Here is a 22,424-nt window from a genome sequence, read left to right as displayed (position 1 = left end):
TATTCACTCTGTGCCTTCTGTTAGCGTTCTATATGCCAGTCACGTGGGAAACTGTCTGTGTGTGTGCGCATGCATGCGTGCGTGCCTGTGTGTTAGTGAGAGCCTTCCAGCTGATATATATGTGCATTCCGGTCTATCGCTTAATGTTTTTTGGAAACATCTGCGCAGATATCACTGTGCCTTTGTGCACTTCTGCGTTCCATTTCAAGCAGTCTCTGCAACCTTTATGGCAGACCCGTGCTATAAATGAAAAGCTTGTTTTCATGTGATGAAAAATAAGCACAGAGACAGACCTACTGGGGGAGCCACAGGAGCACACAGGCCGTTCATCGTCCCGTGTGCCGATTTGATTCTAACTGCTCTGTTTTGCTGGTCAGATTCCAGTGATTTGAAGCTGGAAGTTGGGATGAAACAATGTCAAGAAAAATTACAATGACAGAATAATGTGCATAATATGGCCTCCACTTTGACTATTAGGCCTAAGCGTGTCTGGTCCAGTGCACAAGCCATACGGAGCACCCCTACAGATTATGGGGTGTGGGTCGTTTTCTCTTTCTGGATTTAGATTACCAGGTTTCTTCTGTCACCAAAATAAACTTAACGTGTATCTTTCCAAAAAGGCATTAAAAAGCTGATTTTTAATAAAATAGTTGCTTTTATTTTTCTCTTTTAGCAAAACTAGTAATCGACATGCTTTTATTTACACACTGCAGACGCATGTTTATTAAATACTGTACAATTCACAATTTGGAAGAGACATCAAGGACAGTTTCCTTTTACAAGACTCAACATTTTTACTTGTGTATGCTAGTCATTGTCACAAGTTTTCTTTTTTTAACGTTTTTTTTTAATGAGCAAATTTATTCAAAGAAACAACGTTTTCCCACAGTTTTTTTTAGTTTTTAAGAGATGCAAGTACACACATACGTGCAATCGATTTCGCCCTTCCTTTCCTCTCCTTTGCACGATCCCTCTCTTTTCCCTTTCCCCTACTTTCTCCACTGTTCCACTTTCCTTTCTCCAAGTTCTTTTAAAAAAAAAAAAAATGAATAAAACAGACATCCCCGTGACTTCCCCCTGTTTTTATACGTTTTACATTCATGACTTCCTGTAAAAAAAAAAACGGCTTAACCTGTTGTGGTCATTTTGAGAGCGCAAGACAGAGAAAGGAGATGTGGACTTCCACGTGAGCGGTAATCACACCCCTTGCATCTGCCACTCCAGGATGCTATGGATGCCGTAATTATGAATGAAACGGACAAGCGTGTGAGGAAAGTGCCTCGGTTTGGCCGCGTGGGCCGCCGAAGAGCTTCAGAGAGTGAAGTCTCAGTGGGCCCTCCGCTGTGCGGTCGTCATGCTGGGATCTTTAGCTGTGGATTGTCATTGCGGCGTTGCATGAGTGTTACTGTCATACAAGTATCGCCTGGGCTTGTGTGAGGATGCTATAAAGAATGCAAATGGTGATTCGCCAAGCTGATGAATGTTCTGAGCCTGGAGGGAAGACAATGGGGTCAGGTAGGAGAAAGCAGGGGCACTGGGGCAGACAGTGGCAGACAGAGAGAGGGCCAGCTCAATAAATAACCTATTACACTCCTATGTAAAAGACCACGCAACCCCCCCCACGGCCCCGTCTACCTTATAAACCAAAACTGGTCCAGATGGGCCAATCCACTCCCTCCAGTGAGAGGAGCAGTACAGCCCTATGAAGAAGCAATACTCAGCAAAGCTCCAGGAGCAAGGCCAAAGGAAGCTGCTTCTCCCTAAATGTTAAAAACTGCACCTCCTGATGCTTTGGTGTGATGTTTTCATGGTGCAACCTTGTCATAAGGGAGAGTAAGGCAGTAGAACTCTGGTCTGGTCACAGCTTGCATTAATAATGTTTCGTTTCTCATTAACTGCTGGAATGTATGAATTCATTTCGCACCGCTGTATGAAAAGAAGATACACCAAGTGTTTGGTTTACAAAAAGACCAACAGATCATAAAAAAAACCCTGTACACAGATGACACTGATCAAAGTGTAACAAACTGAAACAGACACTTAGGTCACAGAGCAATATGTTACTTCCAGGCACACAGAAATGCTTGAGTCAAGGTCTGAAGTTGTATGAAACTGTTTGATCCCCCTTTATTTCATACCTGTATATTTTATGCTCAAAGTACAAACTATTATATTAATTTAACAGGTTTACCTGCCTAGGGACTGTCTAGGTGTGTGTGTCTGTGTGTGTGTCCTTCTGAGGGAGAGAGAAGCATTTGATTTTCTGGGTGTATTTGGCACTCGACAAAAAGAAAAGGTGTAAACGTTTTTTTTTTTTCTCTTGCATTTCATTGGTTTAAAGAAAAGTCAATGCATGCAAGATGGATCCCAGGTCGGATATACCTGAACACCAGGTCAGGATGGAGATTACCTAAATGAAACAAGAAGGTCATATAATCAAGTAATCAAATCATCAAGTAATGTCTCCCGTTTTCAATACAATACAAGAAAGTGGAAAAAATCAGAGCAATCTCTCCAGTTGTCTCACTTTCTCTCAGTCCTTTATAGCTTGTTTACCTCTCAGTTTTCACTTCATTATCGGTTATTACTGAAACAGTCTGCGTTTCAAGTAGACCTTCTCAATGAAGTTCTCTAGCTCCTCGTCACTATCCTGCTGTTGTCCTCTCAGGTTGTAGTAGCTGTCATCCTGGGAAGCCACAGGGGCTGGGGGGGGATAGTAGAGGGAGGGGCGAAGGCGGGGTGTTTGCCGAGGTTTGGGAACCATGTAAGTTCGGGGATGGGGGAGGATGTAGTTGGGGATGTAGGGACCCGGCAAACGTGCAGGACGCTTTCTGGGGCGGCTCTGACCCCAGGGCCGGTACCTGTGCTTCGGAACGTCAAACTCACGGTCCATGGAGTTTCCCAGCAGCTCATCAAAGGACAGTGCTGGCTTGGAGAAGTAACGTGATTTGGGATTTGGGAGTGGGAAGTACACGGGATAGTAAGCACGGTATGGTTTCTGGTAGAATGGGTATGAAGGGTAGGCAAGGAACTGCTTCTGAGGTTTGGACCAGAAGTCCTGCTTCCAAGGCTTAGCTTTGCCCTTGAACCATTTGCCATAAGGGCTAAATGGCGGTGATTTCACAGTGGAAGAGTACCGGGAGGCTGGGATTGGGGGGGGCACCAGGGGGCGATAGCGAGGCAAATTTTGCGGCATGTCCTTCCTCTTTTTCTTCTTCTCCTCCACGTCACTGATGATGTCAACAACATCGTCAGCGGGCAGGTGCAGTTTGCTGGAGATTTCGATCAGCTTGTCGATAGTCTGAGGGTCGATGTCGTCCTCGTCGTCGTCCTCCTCCTCCGATCGCTTGTCCTCCACGGCGTTGGTGGCCAGGGCAGCCTTCCTCCGCTGATTTGCGTAACTGGCCGCCTGCTTCTTCACCATGTACTGCAGGACGCGGTCGGACGCGATGTCGGCCAGCCTCTCCTCCTCGGCCCGCGCTCTCTGGGCCTCGGCTTCTTGTCTCCTCACCTCCTCCTGCTCAGCCCGGGCCTGCGCCTCCTCCTCCTCACGTGTCAGGAACTCCTCCTCACCATCTCCCTCATTCTCTTCTTCAAAGTCCCTCATGAAGTTCATCTGACTGAATTTCGGCTGTGTCTTCCTACTCTTCTCCTCTTGCCATTTCAGTTTCTTCCCCGCCCTGGCAAGTTGCTGGTTGTACAGCTTATAACCCTTCAGTGGGGGCAGTATATCATTATTCTGGAGGCCCAAGTCTATGTTTGGGAAATACCCCCGGACCTCTCTGTAAAGCACCGGCTTCTCTAGATCCTTTGTCCCCAGATCATGTCTCTGTAACTGCCCTAGCAGCCTCTGTAGATTCCTGATGGCCTCATCTTGCTGCCCGTCATCTTCTTCCTCCTCCTTCCCCAGCCTCTCCTCACCTGCTAGCTCTGTCTTTGAGGTCTCAGCTTCATTATCATTTGCTTCCTCCTTCGTCAGCCTTTCCAACCCCTGCTGTCCCACCCCTGGCCTGTTTTTCTCATCCTCTTCCCCTCCTTCAGGTTCCTTGTACACATTTTCAGCAATGGTAGGTGGGCTGGGCATAATGTATTCGCCCAGACCTCGAAGAACCCTTTGCATGCCCCCTACTGCTTCGAGCTTCTCGTCCCCCACCTTCTCCACCGGCTGGGAAATGGTGTCCAGCAAAGCAACAGCCAGGGTCCTGGGATCCATATCCTTCAGGAGCTCCTCCTCCGGCATCTTCTGTATCAGGCTCACCTCCTTCTCCCACTGCTCCCTGGCCTCAGTCTGCATTGTTTGCTCCGAGGCAGCTGTTGCATCACTGTCCCGGTCGCCGACCACAGGGACGGCGATGCTGAGGCGCTGAGCAACACCGTACAAGAGGAGTAGCAGGATCGGAGCTCTGGAGGCGTGCTGGCACAGGGTCATGACCAATCAGAGTGAAGAATGGGGGCAAAGGGCGGGACTGAAGCACCTGACAGAGACACACACACATACAGAGTCATATGGCAGCTACCTTTTTTTCAGAGTAAGGCAACAGACCCAGTGTAGGTTAAATATGACTGGTTATAGTTTGCCAGTTTGAATTCTAAAGCTCTTTTATCTTTTTAAGTACCACCAACTGATTTATTATTGTCAAATTCACTATGGTTGCATTTGCATAATCCCTGTTATTAACACAGTGCATGAGCGCATACAAAACAGCTTGAAAAAAAACCAAAGTGTTTACAACATTACTTTTTGGTAACTGTAGCAATATGGTATTCGCTTTATTTACATATCGAGTTCATCGGGTTGTTTAAATGATTTGGTGAGAAAGGTAATCACGTTAATAACGGGAAAATGTGGCGTTTCCCAGTCTATGCTATTCTGCGTCGTTCTACTCATCAGCCTAAAAGGCGTAGGGCGCCTTTCCGCGCGACTGCCTGCAGAAAAACCCAATCAATTAGTCGGTCTAATATTGAATCGTGCTTATTATATTTAAGGCATAATTCGTGCTGATGATGTCGCAGGATATTTTCACCAACGAACATATTTTTCTTCTCAGTATAAGAATCTACTTCGACGCTGAAGTTCAGCACAATTACTTGTTGAGTGCTGCAGCAAACAAAACGACAATAAAACTGATGCAATTTCACCTAGAGTCCCCAAAAGAAAACAGCATTAAGGACATCAATATCCTGACGAGCTGAAAATTTCAAAATTTTCAATAAGAAAATGTATTATCCGTTTCTAATAGCGACGTACCAAACTGAAAATACACTCGTTAAGCATATACAACATACTAGCTACAAATAAGCGCCTTGCAAACCAATGCATTCTATTTAAAACATGTTTCGTATCAGCACGAGAGTCTTTTCAAGTGACCAGATGATCTGGTGAAAAAATACTTCACTCAATCATTTGACGCCAGGACTAGTCCGTAAACATAATTTAGGTAACTTTAAATGACAAGACAATCACGTCTAACCCTCGGCCTTACGTTCACTCATCCGTTTTACTTATTACAAATGTTACGGCCATCTATGCTCAATACTTGGACGTCTCTAACAACGTCCCTCTGTCTCCTTTTATTTGGCTCCATGCTTCTCGATGCCCTTCAACTACTTAAGACCACGCTCAGGTTGAGCATTTGGCGCTTTTTCCCCATATAATATTAATAATGCATATCTCCCTGTTAACTCTGCCTCTTTCGGCGTTGGATGCAACTGAAAACCCCCATGAACGCGCTGCGTCATCTTACTGATTAAAGCGCAGAAGTTGTATTTACTTGCGTTCTACACTATGTCACTTTTAAATAGTGCGTCTCCTTTTGCCGATATGTTTATCAGCCGCAGTATGAATCCCTTCATGAAAATCCGCGACTAGGTTCGCATCATCAGTTACAGTCACACCTTGTAAATACTGCCAGCGCCCGATCCACCCCGTTGTATCTGTTGCTTATTGTGCTTTCCATCTATTCGCCTTTCCCCCATCCCCATTTCAGTTTGAATTAATCTTCCTATCATAATGAGATTAATCAACAAAGCTTTTCGAGGAAAATCAATAGGCACGTGTCATTTACTAGAATATTAATAACTTCACACGTCTTACTCCTACTAGTAGGCTACAATTTTTACTTCAACAATAAAAATTTCTGCCGCTGAAAGATAATTATTGTAGTGCGTATAAAAGTGATTTCTTACCTGAAATCCTATGGTGGTAAGTGCAAATTGTTTTTAAAGTTTCGGTTTTTCTCTGTCGATTCTTCTGAAATGGTTGATCAAATGTTGTATTTACTTTCCTTTGAAATGTTAGTGTTTATTAACAATAGGATGTATTTTATTCATTAAAAACTACTTCATGTGTTCGCATCTTTGCGTGTCATTCACAACGTAAAAAGAGTAACTTCGCCAGTGCAGCGCTGGAGAGTATTTTTCAGAACCACGGCCAGCTTCACTTCGATGTATTTATACCCGCATGCCCACGTGACCAGACATTAGCGTCCCTCATTGACGTCAGCCTTTCCATTGATAAGAATTTTCGTGTCAGAAACGAACTCCTAGTCTTCGCTACGCTGCAGTGCCCTGATGAATGAACGGAAACAGGATGAATGAAATACTATTTTTTTCATTGAAGGAAGAAAAGGGAGGGGAAATATACCGAGATGGCAGATGTTTTAAGCATGTTTAAAGTAGCCGTTTAATCCTTCTGGCACCTCCGCTTCTGTCTTGGGTCTATTGCCGAATTATAATTAAACTGTGACATTAATTATCAAAAATGTGAGTACGTGACAAGGATAACTGGGAGAACTACAAGTGCTTCTCTCCCCACGCCCAAAATACCCATACACAAGCATCCTCCACTCTACTCTTCGACCTATCGATCAGTTGGCTACTGGGGTGCCTCTAATCGGCACTCCGAGGGGCGTCAGTCCAGTGGAACGGCCATGACGCATACAGTTCAGCCTAGCTGCTCAATTTCCGCTCAATTTCCTGGGCTCCTTCAATTTTCTGCTCTTTGTCTCGCGCTGTCTCTGACTCTCAGCACACACACACACTCACCGCCATCAGTCTCTCCCTTGTCAAGCTTCGTTTTCGGTTCCTGACATTCTGTATAATTCCCATTTCTGCTTGATTTCGCCTGGAGGTATTTCATTGATCAGACACACGCCCACAGGTGGACAGCTACAAGGGATACAGATTATACTAAAAGAAATGGCGCGCACGTGTAGTCACTCTCACCTGTGCTAAACCAGAGTAAGCTGTTTTGTAATGAAATATTCCTTCCTCGAGATTGCCTACTATTTAAACATTTAATGTACCCTCAATTGTCAAATTTCAAACGAATTGATTAACCTGATTGTATTTAATAGAGCACAGCACCAGTCAAAAAGCACATTGAAGAGTTTAGCAAGGCGCCTTGGCAATTCAATGAATTTTAACCAGTTGTTCAGAGACGGCATTTTAATTCTGGTTGACTAGTTATATATGGTTCTTTACCTACATATATAGAGTAGATCTCTCTATAAACAACGGAGTCTGTACGCATTTGTCCGCATGACAGAGGCACTACAAAATCAGTATATCACCTAAATTAATTGCTTAACACAATATAACAGAGTAGACAATGAACTGGCTGATGTGTCATGTTTGTAATAACTGCAGATACTTGGCCGACTCTCATGTATAAACCCAATAAAATGGTGAGTGAAATCTGGTCGCAATAAAATACACAAATCTAACAGGTTTTGGAACCACAACAAAACTCACCCGGGGTTCTTACCACGTGGGATTTTGCTATTAATCCCCATTGAGTAGGACTCAGAATCCATAAATAGTTTTGTCATTAACAGAGAGACTATTGCATGAAAGAATTCTAGATAACAATCTATAATACGTTTCCCCCAAAAAAGCCATGCATTAAACGAGATGTTTCACTGATAATTTCACACTTCATACTGACGTTCACTAATAGCTTAGCCTTGCATTTAATTACAAGGACACTTCATGGGGATGCATTGGATATGCTGAAGATTTGAATTAGAAGAAACTTGTTTCCTGATTCAAATTTGCTAAAACCCTATCGACGATGTCAAGTTGTTTGAGCCAAGACCTCGTTTCTTGCAATACGCGCGGGTTATATTCGAAACAGAAAATAGCATCAATCTCAAAGAAATTAATTTAGGATCGCTTTTGGTGCAATTTTGCATACTGTGATTGATTTGATTCAGAGTGCATGCTGAGTGCAGCGTTTGTGTGTGTATGTATGTATGTGTGTGAGCGTGCGTGTGTGTGTGTGAATGGGAATTTAAGTGTGGCTGCATTGTTGCATGAGTAGCCATGGTTAATGGGGTGTTATTGAAGCCAGATTCTGATATAACGGCTTAGCATTCCGGTCTGCCACTCAGAATTCCAACTGATCAGACCCTTTCTCCTTTCCATTCCTAGTGTGACTCACCTCCTCCGTTCCCGCCCGAACACTTTTAACGGATAATGCTTGAAAATGCATTACACTGAGAAAATAAGCGAGAGTAGCAACGAACATACTACTGCAAGATTAATGTTACACAGCAATAAAAATTTTGGAAACAATGCTCCATGGTATTAAGAATGTACGACTCATTGTCATTACCAGAATTGTTTCACTTAATTATAGTAATAAATTTGGCAGTATCAATAATAACCAAGAAGTTAAGGGAAGAAAAAAAGTTACGTTTGTTTCTCCATCGAAATCTTATCCCGAAACACCAATTGGTTTATTTTAACAGAAATAGATCTAACGAATCTAGATAACCTTGCTGCAGATATGCGGGTTAATGGTAATGACATACGTTATGAATCACACAATATGCACATATGGAGAAAATGTTTGACGCGATTAATTCTACCTCGCAATATATTTTTCCGCCTCGGCTAGCGCTTAATGGCGTGTAGGAGCCTCGCGCCCACACCACGCGGCACAGGCTCAGGGTCCCCACCGCCGCTTAGGGGCAGCTTTCACCCTGATAATCCCAGGATACGCATTTGAGACTGGCAGCCGCTGGCAGGGGGCTTTGCAATTGCGACAGCTTGCTAAATTGCAATTATTAAGATTTTCTAAAATTTCTTTCGTGTACGACTCGCAGATCACAGGCTTCAGAAAATTACTTTCGTCGCTTGTACTGAAAAATGCAAATTGCAAGAGTCACGTTGCTCACCTTGTAAAAGAAAGCACAGCGACCTTTTTGAGGGCAGGAGAAAAAAATCTAAAGCCAAACGCGAGGAAATACATTAATTAATTGCGAAAACCGCATTTCAGTCCTGCATGAAATACTGTATTTATGGCAGACTGCAGAAGTCCCTATTAACCCACCGTTCATTCACAACACAACCCCCGTTATCTCACGTGTGTATTTGCATGCTGTTGTTTTAATAACGGATACTGACATTTTGAAAACAAAACGGCAACCTTTCAGCGCGCCCTGTTTAATATTCTAAATGTGGGAAATGCCCACAGCACCCTCCCAGGTCCTGCATTCATTCATAAAACGACCGGGACCTGGGTGGTTGGCTGCACTCCGCTACGTCACAATTTACGGCTTAAATTCCAGTTAAGAATTTGTCTCGTTCTTCCTACAGCTGTTTTTTTTATTTATTTATTTTTTACTTTGAGCATTTCTCGCGTTTTCTTGTTTTGCTGTGCAAGGGAGCGCTTGTGTTTCACACATTTTCCCCACGCTTATATACAACGGTACGCCGAAGCCACATTAAAAAAGCAAAACAGATGTTGACCCAGCTGGCGAAGTTAAAAGAGATGCTGGTACTTCAGTGTCTACCCCCTGCCTACACAGATCTAATGAACCCACTATAACGAGACAGACTCTAATGAAGCACTGTATATATGCTTCCGCTTTGCTTCAGACTTTATTATACAGCGGATGGTTCGTATCCAGCCCATTGTAAGGTTCGTCATGAAGCCAGTCTCTCTTGTTTATCCTTCTGGCTCGGAATAACGCGCCGGAACCCTACGGGAACCAGCGACACCATTGATGGATAACCTCGGAGTTCGGTTTCGAAGTGGAGATAATGAAGCGATGTAGATCAGTGGGCGATAGCAGCGCGGCGGTGGTGTTCCCCGCTATTAATCTCTCCCTCTCCCCCTATTTCTTTCTCGCCTGTTTCCCCACACACTCTTTCAAAATTCACATCCCCGAAACATAAAACACCCCTTTCAATGCAGGTACACTTCTGTAGAGGAAGTAATGCAGACCGTAAAAAGTAACAGGCAGTAACCTCTGTACAAAGCAATAACGGACGGGATATTTCATTAAATTCCCCAGGCGCACTTTGCCTTGTGCGACTCCCGGCGTTTTGCAGTTACAGCTGGTGGCAAATAACCCACTATGATCTCCTAATAGTAAAAGTAATTTATTTATTTGAGTCCTTAGGGGCAAAAAAGCACACATATACGCGCCAGTCGAAGCCCATATGGCGCCCTAGGCAAAGTTCACAGTTGGCGCCCCTCGCCCCCGGGCAAACTTCACCGCCCAATTTCACCAAAAATTGTCTCGGACGGTGCGCCCCGGGAGTGTGTGACAGAGATTTGGGGGTGGGGGGTAAAGTCGACACCCCCTCAGAAGACATGGCGCCCTAGGCAACCGGCCCTGCCTCTGGGATGTACGTGTCTCAAGTAACGTTTAACTAAGCTGGGTTCTCTGCAGCAGGCGCAGATTGTGCGCTTACGGAGAGTACCTTTTATCATTATTTGAATTTATTTCACAGCTTATCATAGCTCACCATGAAGCGCAAATACGAGCACGGGGAAGTGTCCATTTATATTCCCGGGCAGCATAGACTTTTTCCTTTTGCGTGTGACTGGTATTTCGGTTTTGGTACGCGATCACCTGAATCACGTCGTCTGCGATCGGCTGCCGTTTTATTTCTGTCCTGAGGGATAGAGATAAATGCAGCAATTGCAGTCATTCTAAGGCCACGTTACTCACAGTGCTATTAAACTCTGCCGGATATGCCTCTCGACAAATCTTTTAATTCTCTGTCCGTTCCATTGCGCGATTTGATTTTAATATTTTTTAAAATCACGTTTATAAGGGTTTTCTCTTTTCAAAATATTTTAGCAGGCACGTATGAGTGCAAATCATTCTCAGAAAATTCTCTATATTCCAGACGAAATGAATGCGATAATTATTGCAAAAAGTCACGTTTATTTCCTCAATGTTATTGATATGAATACCAGTTCACTGTCCCCCCCAATAACATTTAAAAAAGCATTAACAAAGTTGTTGATCTTAACAGAAGGAAATACTGAATCCAATTCCCGTAATCGTCTCCGAATTTTGAAGTACTCCAAACTAAACGTTTAATTCTGCTTTCCCTTTGTAATTCAAATGGAATTCAGCATCAGCATTCCCATGCGCGACATCAACGGCACATAGTGCCGCTGGCCAAAGAATGGTTAGTACGCAGATTTCATCCTCTGAACAGCAGTCTGCATGAAAGCAAATTTAATTATTGTTTCTGTCCTCACATTAAATTAATAGATCTATTAATCCAAAGTGAATTCTGTAGTGTCTGTACACACACACACACACACACACACACACACACCCATGTTTGTATTCATATCTTTGTGGGGACTAATTTTTATGGGCAAAAACCCTAATCTCAACAATGACAGCCGTAACTTCTACTCAGCTCTAACCTTAACCATAAGTAACCAAACATGAGATACAAGACTTTTGGCATTGTGGGACTGAAAAAGTGGAAAATATTTACATTTAATTTTATATTAATATATGAACAAATATCTGTGTATGTTCGGGTTGGGTTCTAATGTGTATATATATATATATATCCATCCATTTTCCAAACCGCTTATCCGATTGGGTCGCGGGGGGTCCGGAGCCTATCCCGGAAGCAATGGGCACAAGGCAGGGAACAACCCAGGATGGGGGGCCAGCCCATCGCAGGGCACACTCACACACCATTCACTCACACATGCACACCTATGGGCAATTTAGCAACTCCAATTAGCCTCAGCATGTTTTTGGACTGTGGGGGGAAACCGGAGTACCCGGAGGAAACCCCACGACGACATGAGGAGAACATGCAAACTCCACACACATGTGACCCAGGCGGAGACTCGAACCCGGGTCCCAGAGGTGTGAGGCAACAGTGCTAACCACTGCACCACCATGCCGCCCCTATATATATATATATATATATATATATATATATATATATATGTGTATATAGACTAATATCTGATTCTTGGTTTATTCATTGACTCTTATTCATTGGCTCTGCCCTTTGAAACTGTGAGTTTTTAAAGAGTGACACAGCCCTGCTGGAGGCTATTAAGGCTTTTTAGGGGCTGATCGTGGAAGACAAGTATATGTGCAGATTTTTCAACTCTCTTCAGCTAACAGCCTTCTTAAGGAAAAGCAAACATTGTGTCAGTGAGGCTTAATCAGTCCCATTAGTTTCTTAATTGCTGATCTGGAATGAACACCAGCACATACTTTGTCTCCACTAGCACCAGAACCAGACACCCCTGGCACTGGGTTTGTCTCCTGCGTGCACAGGACCCACAAAGGTGCTCCTGCAAAGGGAAGAGTTGATGGTACTTTATTTTTGGTTACAGGATTAAGTTCGTGATGTAAACACGAGCCTCCTCTGAGTGAACAGTACTGTTAATTCAAAAGACAAAGGATTTTGTATCACTTTTGCATTCTCATAAGGGGAAGGGGAACAAGGCGCTGTTTGACACAGTGAATATGCTCACACCCATTCAGCGGGAGTCTTGCGTCAACAATTCCTAGTGTGAGAATGACTCCTGTGAGCTGAAAGCGGAACATTCGCTGACCTGCAAGGCCAGATACGTAGGTGACAGAGAGTCACACAAAAGACAAGTATGTCTTGCTGTTTTTAAAACTAACCTTCTTTACTTCAAAGTGTGCACAGTTTGTCCCGAATGCTACCCTGCTATATATATTTTCAAGTGAGAATTGCAATTTCATTGCGAATTAAATAGGGAGATTTAATTAGCTGGGCTACATCCTAAGGAGGGATCCGTGCAGCCCATGGTATTGCTGAGCAGACCAGGTAAGCCACATCTCTCAGGATCCAGGGGCTAAACTTGTACTGACATTTGAGAAGGAAAACTCTTGTCCACAAGACACGTCCTTGTCAAGCAAGACAAGTGCGGCGTATGTGATCTGAAGAAACAACATCGGGGCTGACAAGCAGTGCAGAAGGAGAGGGGAGAAGCAGCAGACTGTGCCTGCTAGACCAGTGTTTCCCAACCCAGTCCTTGAGGACCCCGAGACAGCCCACGTTTTTGCTCCCTCCCAGCTTCCTGCCACACTGTCCTACCGGGAGCTGGGAGGGAGCAAAAACACGGACAGTCTGGGGGTCCCTGAAGACCGGGTTGGGAAATAATGTGCTAGACTGAGGAAGCCTAGAGCTACAGAATTACAATAAGAAAGATCTTTAGCAGTTAAGTATATTGAACATACAGGCTGACGTCTCCAATATTGCCCTCAAACCTCTGCGGATATCTATCGGTAACAAAATGGTAGCATGTTCAGGTCCCAAATTCCCAACTTAGTGTTTAAATCCTGTGACCCCAACTGAGATAGGTGATTAGGATCTGGATGGAGGAACAGATGGATAATCATAAAACTGCACAAAATGAATGCAATACAGGTGCTTAATCTTATAAAGGGGACAGACTAAACATGAGATGGTAACAGACACTCATTTTTATTGTGATTTAATTGTTATTGTTATTAAATCACTTGTAAAAAAACCCGATGGTTAACACTGGCAGTTTCATCCTGTAAAGTTCATAGCTGTACAGCACTGTGCAAAAAAAGTGTTATACAGTCAAAGAAATCTTTAAGGCTATTCATCTGAGTAGAAAGTGTATATTTGTTACGAATAAAAAATCCAATTTAGCATTAGCTCATACGCAAACGAACACTAGCGTGAATTTCTTCTGTTCTCCGAAAAGTTATTGATATCTCATTGGACGACTGGATGGATGCTGCTTTGGTTCCATGCCTCCCTTCAGGGGCCTCAGAGCAGGTCCATTTATCCGTTGGATTGTTGCTGCAAATTTTGGGGCAATTTTATGAGAGGTTTCCAAATGGCTAAGCTGACACACTTTCACAGACAAAATATCGTAGTTTTACACCAACGTGAAGACAATTTAAACATTATTTTATTTGACTGCCTTAGATTTTTGCACATTATTGTACGTAAAAAAAAAATTAATGCACCTTCTCACATTCATTGGAGAGAAATGACCATTAGTGACTCTCCATTGATTAGTTTTGAATTCTTGAATCAATGGTTCTAGTCGGCAACAGAAGTAATCAGCCTTATGGATTTTGTACTGGACATGCTTGCTGTTAATATATAGTTCCAAATTATATCCAGAGCCATGAGATTTGACTGGGTAAGTGCAGCAATTTTACAAGCATATTTATATTTATCTTAAATGTTTTCAGTGTCATGTTTCTATTTACAACACCTATAATAAAATATACCAGTGTATACCATAGATTGAATGACAGAATTTTTTGCTAAAAAAGCACAGACAGTGGTTGCTAATGGTTACTGCTTTCTTCTAGGAGTTTGCTTCCGAACCTCTTCAATGTTCTGAGCCAATATTTTATAGGGATAGAGATTATGCGTTTGACCTTGGAATTCCTCTGAAGGAGTCAGGCTGAGTCAGTCCTTAAAGCCGTCTCTTTTCGGTATCTGTTTATCCAGGTTGGGCTGCAGTGATCCAAAGCAAATCCCAGGAAGAACAGCATGCGAGGGACTGTAACATTTCCTTTGGATTGTGGTTGAAATCCGGAGTACCTGCTTAAACCCTCAGCAAATGTAGGAACTCTTCCGCTGTGCCACCCCGGTTTTAAATCCAGCCTGCGGTGGAATTTGTAAAACATGCCTGAAATGTCTGCTGAATCTTTCAAAGGTGTCTACGGTGCCTGCGGGCGGCACGTAGAGTGTCACTCATTCAAAGACAAACTTGAAGCGGGGATTCGTCCTGCTGTTTTTTCTGCAGGGATTACTACACACGCATCGCCACGGCGATGAGTGAACAACAAAGACCAAACCAGCAACAGAACCCGCTATATATAAAGGCTAAAGAGGCAGTGAGCTTCCGAGATCTCTGACTGTTTCATAGCACAGATGATCTACTTCATTGGGTCTCCTGACTGACTTCTTAATGGGCTTGGAGAAATCATCCATCTATCATACAACCATTTATCCTGGACAGGGTCATCATAGATTTCGAGTCTGTCCCATGAAGCACAAGTCAGATGGCCCTTGACTCATATATTTTAAAGCTACTTAAAACCTGACCATGAGATTTTTTTTCTTGCCAGGGTTAGAGAGGTGGGAGTTTGTCTGTCCTTTCAGAAAAAGTGTAGTTATATCTGAACAGTTACATGCAATTCTGTCAGTCAAAGGTTCTCGCTCAATTGCCATGGTAACAGTTTTCCCAAGAGACCCAGCCTCCAGCACCCCAGTCTCCGTGGTCTACACCTTACAGAACAGTATATACACATACAGTTCTTCAGGAGAAGATAAACTCAACAGCGTAAGATATCACGGTGCTTGGAATCTGCTCCTCTTTATTATACTAAGAGTCTATTTTAATGGGTAACAGAGGAAATCTCACCTCATGTCAAGAAAATAAAAATATGTTTATAATGAAAGATGTCTAGTAAGATTATTCGTATTTCTGCAGAGCTGTCGTATTTGTAAAGCAATGCTACAAAGGGCTTTGCACACATATTTTTTTTATGCAATCTATAAAGATTTCAGCCTTGCCATGCTAATGTCTTCATTACTGGAATAATAATATTTGTAAAAGGATTTCTTGCTCGCTATCCAAGATTTTTTCCTTTTTTAATTGATGCAGCAATGATAGTAAAAGTAACGACAAAACGGCAAACAGGTTTTTGGATGTCTTCTGTCGACAATCTCAGCTATTTCTTTTGAAAGGGGCATCTCTACTGCACTGTTTCCCAAGCCGGTCCTCAGCCGGTCCCAAGCCGGTCCTCAGCCGGTCCCAAGCCGGTCCACGTTTGTGTTACTACTCGGACCCGGGAGAGGAGCAAAAACATGGACTGTCTCTGGGTCCCCAAGGACCGGATTGGGAGACACTGCTCTACATCAGTCGAAAATGGATAATGTTTTGTGTCTTCAGGCTACAGCCTATAATATTTCACTACTGTTTAGCATGCTGTGTTATCCTGAACTTTGAATTTAAAACCCAATGCTCAAGGAGCAGTGTACTAACTTTTCTTTTAGCAAGTACTTCTAAACCACATTAGTGTTTGTGCACTTAGTGTATTTAGATTTTTTTTTGTGTATTTAGTTCTTTTTTAATTGCATTTGAATTTTGTTCTGTGTGATTAGACAAGCATCACCACAACTAATCATTCTAACTAGACCAGTCCTATGGCCTTTGTTTCAACACAGCACCCCAGTCCAGCATCACAGTTACAATAGAAACAGAAATAAATTCAGCCTAGTTTTACCACGTTTTTTTGGCCAGCTTGACATAAAAAAAAAACAACAAGGACACAGTGTGTTTATGAGACCTCCACCCTACTGTTTTGGGGGTCAGAGAGCCACAGGCTCCCCTGATTGGTCGGGAGCAGCAACGGAGGTTGGAGCCAAGGAGGTGACTGAGGACAAACACCAGGCCTTTGAAAAACATGAAAAACATTTTGAAAGCCACAGTTTTCTCCATGAGTTGTACCTCGTAATTCTATCCAGGCTGACCATGCATATAATTATGATGCATGTGCATTACGAGGTCTCCACTGCTGTTGAAGGAGGTACAGCCGCAAGCCACCCTAATGAATATTCATGAGCAGGCGGGCTTGGAATGTATTCTGATTTAGATTGGTTTTACCGTTTCTAGCCAAACTGATGTAATGATTGGAATCAGATCTAGACGAGTAAGGCCCTTGCTGTTAATGAATATTCATGAGCACCCGCCTTTACCGGAGCTGATCAACACGGCAAACACAGCCTTGCATATACAAAGCAGGGAGTCAGACATCTTGTTTCCACTGATACAGTATGTTTTCATTCTGGGTGCTGCTGTGTGCAAGCAACGCGTGACACTGCTGTCAAACAAGACGAGCGAACGAGGCATAAGCTGTCACAAATGCCGCCAGGCGTGTGAACATCTGAAAAAATACTTACAAAGCTTTCAAATGATACATAGAAAAGAAATATACAACGAACAGCCATTTCCAGACATGGTTTTAACCCCGGAGTCTGTATTGTTTATTTCTACCTGGCAAGGAAGGCACCCTAGTTAATCAAACTATTTAACAATCTCAGTTCACCATGATTCAAGATGTGAAGAATTTGTATTCGCCATTAAAATCTCAACAAGGTCTAAACTGAAAGATAATCCTTGCCATTCTGAAGCTCTGTTTCTTATTAACTAATATTTAGGCCTATTTTATATATTACTATTTCGAGAACGTGAAGGTTGTAGCACATTGTAGGTAACGACAAAACGGCAAACTGGTTTTTGGATGTAATTTTTTACATACGGCGCTGCACTTTAAAATGATTAAAGCCCATTGTAAACCTGTACCAGTAAGTCATCTTGTATCACAATTATCTAAAAAACGTGCATGAAAAATTATAAACAACTTATACTATATATTGAAGTAATATATTATATATTATAGAGGCAACTGAAAAGGTGTTCAAACTTAGATACATCTAAATACCAATGCAATGCCCAGTATTGAAGTAACAGCACCTAAACATGTGATGCTGGGTCAATAATAATGCTCTATCCAATACAGGAAGCTGCCTTCTTCTTCTTCATGTTTTTGAGCAGTAGTATTCAGAGCGATAACTCTGGAATGTATAAACTTATCATTCATTAAATTAATTCCAGAAGCAAGCGGTCAAATAGTCACAGTGCACCATTTTGCATTTACGGGGTTGCCAACTTCGGTCAGCTAGCTGGCGTGAGATTTTCAATTTGAGACAAGGCTGCAACCATTTGCATGTATTTAACAGTGTTATTACCTTGTAAATAGTCTGTAGGGTTTGAAAACGACCACAATGCTTTTGATGTAGCTAATTTTAGGTTTACAATGGAATAAACTAGATTTGCCATAAGATTTCTTGCATGAGCGTGAGAGTCACACCAGATGCATGAGAACTGGCAAACCTGTATTTAATTCCATCTCACCGGTTGGTGGTCCTGTTGTTCTTTTTATTTATTCAAAGTATTTGTTACCAAATATTTCGAAGACAAAAAAGAGAAATCTGTTTAAGGACCAACATTCTGCTTAGAATCAAATTTGGCCAAGAATGAATAAAAATGTTTGAATGAAACAACTGCAGAAGTGTTAAACCAACTCAGACGGGCTGTCCAGCCTGAACAAATGAATGTGTGGGACACACACACACACACACACACGCACACACACACGCACACACACACATGATACCCCAGAACAAACGCGCTGGAGTCCTCCAAATCTCCTTGAAGAAATGAAAATTGTTATCGGTTATCAGTGCTGCACCCGACTGGAAGGGAAGTAATTTGAAAGACGCTTTAAACGGGGTAATTTGACGGTGTGACTCATCCAAGACACCCACAACTACAAGCCTCGGATCCATGCGAAGGAGAGAGAGGCAACATCTCCCTGTTTCTGTGGCAGTGGAGGGGGAAAGGGAGTTTGCAAGCACCCGGCCGTGTAAGATAAAAGTATTAGAATGATACTTAATATATGATATTGTTGTATTATATATACTTGGTCTTTTGCAGGTAAATGTCAGGAATGTTTCTCTCTACTAAGGCAAAACGTGCTGATGTGGGACCTCAGCTTATCCAAACATGAGTGCTGTCATCTTCTTCGGTGTATTTTATTATTAATCAGGACCTGAGAAGTTTGGGGAGGATGATCACGCTCCATGGCCCAACTGCTCTGCGCTTCTGTCTATCCGGCTTCGGCCCCCGTCAAGGTGCAGTCATGGCTAATTGGGACGAATAGACCGAGTGACTCACAGACCCAACTGCCTTCCTTGGTGGGTTGCTGGGTCAGTATGACAATAAGGATTTTTTTTTTTAACATCCTGTTCATGATATTATCATCGTTTTCCAGCACACTTGGTATTTATTAGTGACAAATCTGCACAGACATGATAAACTAGCAGTGATTTGTACAGGGTCCGCCTCATCCATGCATAGGCGTTCCTGCTTGTACTGAGTCTTTTCCTCTTTGTTCAATCTGACGGACAAGTACATACTAGGCCACTCATAAGAATGAGGTCTCGATAAAAATGTCTTTCCAAATGTCTTTCTCATCTCATGTTCCCAAAAACCCATCAATGATGATCTCTTAAGGCACAAGCAGCTTGAACTTTCAAATCACTGTATGGAGCTTGTTGCATAATTATCTGCTGTCTCGTTTATGTGTTTCATTAAGTCTTACCCAAGTGTATCTTCTTGGTGTCAGAAAGTCATTTTTCATATGTTGTACATTTGTTTTTGGACTGTCACATAGAAAGGCAGTTTAGAAAATAAATCGATAGTCAGATAGATGTCTCTGTGCTTTCCTGGGCTTTCGATTACCTGTCAACGATGTATTTTTTTTTATACTTTATGTCGGCCATCTATGAACGTACTGAAGAAAATTACATTTGTTTTATTGATATATGGATTGACTCCAATGGCATGGATACTATTCTTAGGATGCTAAACAAATGTATTCCAAAGGTCTCCAGTAAATGTATTCTAAAGGTCTCCTGTAAATGTGTTCCAAAGCTCAACCAATTTCCACAACCACATTAGACAGCTCTGTAACTGTGTTCAGAACCTCAGTCACAGTGTACAACTGTGTTCCAAAGCACAGCCAGGCTGTATAAGAGCTCTACCCCATGTTCCAAAGCGTGAACACTTCCTGCATCTATGTCCTGTGGCTTTGACTCCATTCTGCATCTGTGTTCAACGGTGATGCAGTCTACCTCTCTGTCGAGACTGATCATGGTGCACAGAGCGAGGAAGCAGGAGAGGAATACAAAAGATTTACTGAGGAAACGGAGCAGGGGCATGGAACAGGCGGCACTACACGATCAGTCATGAAAAGACTAGAGAAACGGACTCGGACGTGGACTAAAATACACAGGACTAAGCAGAAATAACATGAAACAGCTGGCCACAATCGGGATTGCACACGTGGTAAATGAGGGGGCGTGGCGCACAGGAGGATCGTACGAGCAGGTCATGACAGAACCTACCCCCCCACCCCCAAGGCGTGCATTCCGGGGAGGCGAAGGACGAGACGAAACCGGGAACGCCGGACATGGAAGACAAAAGCAGGAATATTAATGGGAGACCGGAAACAGAACCAGACACACAGAACAGGCACAGAGACAGGAAGAAAGACAACACCTGACACAAGACAGGCAGACCGGGAAAGGAGACACAGAGGGCGCAGAGAACAGAGGAACAAAAGGACCAGGAGTGAACAGAGGAGACCCAGAGGGACAAGGAGCAGAGACAGGAGGGACGAAATAAGGAGGCCGAAAGGGAAAGGATGGAGGACAATGGGGAGAACGAGGGGACCCTGGAGGACGGAAGGCGGAAGCCGGAGGAGCAGCAGGCGACCGCAAGGTCAGAGCCGAAGGGATCCTCGGCAGACGCAAGGAGGATGCAGGAGGAAGCATCGGAGTGGCCAAGTAGGAAGGCATAGGGACAGGGGATGAAGGCTAGGAGGGTGACGAAGGGCTGACTGGCGAAGGAGAGAAGGGAGCAGGAGCCGACACAGGCGAAGGGGACGCCACAGCTGGCGAAGGCGCAGGCGACCGAGGAGTTGGAGCAGAGAGGCCTGCTGCAACTGACAAGGCGGCGGAGTCAGGACCGTAGGCGAGGAGGTGTGGCAGGCGTGACCGCAGGCGACAGCCGAGCAGAGGTTGGAGAATCCACAGGCAAATGCCAAAAAGGAGCCCGGGGAACCAAGAGTGAGCCAGGGGGCAGGGTGGGTGGGACCCGACCCCTGCGTTTGTGTCTCTCCCCCTTCGGGACACCGAAAGGTGGGGCCCTGACCGGGATCCACCGTGCTGGTGTGATGGCTGGAGTGATGCACCCGAAGGGTCCATTAGGGAGATCCCTAAGGGGTCCCACTCGAGCTCCTCCACCTCCAAGGGGGAAGGAGCGGTGGCCAGACAGTCCGGACCTCCTCGGGGACTGGGACTGGTGTCACGGGAGCTGGGATATGAACCAGAAAAGGTGGAGCAGGAGGTAGGGGCAGAGGAACCTCGGGCAGAGCAGGAGGCGGAGGGTCAGGCATGGGCGGAGCCGGGGCCTCCTGCAGAGCAGCAAGCAGAGGTGCAGTCTGGGCCCCCGGGCGGTGCAAGAGGCGGAGCAGGCGGCAGGACCTCAAGCGCTGCAGCAGGTGGAACTAGCGGGCCCAGCAGCACAGGAATGGGCAGATAAGACACAGGCAGGGCAGGTACGGGCAGAACAGGCAGGTCAGGTAGCACAGGAACAGGCAGATTAGGCAAACTTGGAGCAGGCAGATTAGTGCATTAACCGCGGGGGGTGGAGCAGGGGACTGCACCCCAGCCGCAGGTGCCATCCTCCTGGGGGTTTTGGGGACCCTCGGGATGGCCCCTTTAAGGGCCAGGCGCATTCCCTGGAAGGGATAAGCTGCCGGCACTGGCAGCATAGCGGCAGAGAGAACAGCGGAGATCCAGGTAGCCCCTAGGAAGAGCTCCGGTGTGTCCTCCTGTTTACGGAGACCCCGCTTTCACTTCTTTCTCCCAGCTTTCAGTGAGCTCCGGGGTGCTTCAGACAGCTGATCGTGGGGCAGTTCGCTGTCGAGAGGCACCTGCCACCTCATCTCCTTCACTGTCCTTTCTCGAAGCCGCTGGACAGTTTCGTGTACCTCTTCAGCTAGGTGCGCGTCGCCGGGCGGGGACATCTCTTCCAGGATGTCCTCGCTCCGGACGGCTAAAGCCCCTGCCGCGAGAGGCTTTTGGATCTCAGGCTGCGAAGGCTACAATTGACCTCTTCCATGAGGACGAGGTACTCCTCTTCCATGAGGTTGGGTGTCTTCTTTGGGAGGTCTGTCATTCTGTCGAGACCGATTGTGGTGCACGGAGCGAGGAAGCAGGAGAGGAATACAAAAGATTTACTGGGGAAACGGAGCAGGGGCATGGAACAGGCGGCACTACACGATCAGACGTGAAAAGACTAGGGAAACAGACTCAGACGTGGACTAAAATACACAGGACTAAGCAGAAATAACACGAAACAGCTGGCCACAATCGGGATTGCACACGTGGTAAATGAGGGGGCGTGGCGCACAGGAGGATTGTACGAGCAGGTCATGACACTTTGTTATAGCTATGAGCTTTATACTAAGCTCTACCTC

General features: G+C 44.5%; 1 protein-coding gene across 9 annotated transcripts; it reads right to left on the bottom strand.

Annotated features, from left to right (window-relative positions):
• Window positions 1-635: 635 nt before the first annotated feature.
• si:dkey-175g6.2 (golgin subfamily A member 6-like protein 7) lies at window positions 636-6,418 on the bottom strand. 9 transcript variants are annotated; one of them, XM_048983913.1, is made up of 6 exons: window positions 6,187-6,418; window positions 2,557-4,475; window positions 2,383-2,410; window positions 2,192-2,236; window positions 1,636-1,926; window positions 636-1,534 (listed from the first exon to the last, which is right to left on the bottom strand). In XM_048983913.1, exon 2 carries the CDS (start codon window positions 4,427-4,429, stop codon window positions 2,585-2,587), a length of 1,845 nt encoding a protein of 614 aa, XP_048839870.1. In that variant the 5' UTR covers window positions 4,430-4,475; window positions 6,187-6,418; the 3' UTR covers window positions 636-1,534; window positions 1,636-1,926; window positions 2,192-2,236; window positions 2,383-2,410; window positions 2,557-2,584. The 9 variants fall into 9 exon arrangements, with proteins under 9 accessions (XP_048839870.1, XP_048839871.1, XP_048839869.1 ...); XM_048983914.1 differs by having other exon boundaries at window positions 2,192-2,233; XM_048983912.1 differs by having other exon boundaries at window positions 1,636-2,236.
• Between the last annotated feature and the right edge of the window lie 16,006 nt (window positions 6,419-22,424).

This window comes from Brienomyrus brachyistius, chromosome 18 (assembly GCF_023856365.1).
Source record: "Brienomyrus brachyistius isolate T26 chromosome 18, BBRACH_0.4, whole genome shotgun sequence".
In the NCBI taxonomy this organism is placed as follows: Eukaryota; Metazoa; Chordata; class Actinopteri; order Osteoglossiformes; family Mormyridae; genus Brienomyrus; species Brienomyrus brachyistius.
The sequence above is the reverse complement of the archived record's forward strand: the minus strand, read 5'-3'. Positions and strand labels throughout refer to the sequence as shown.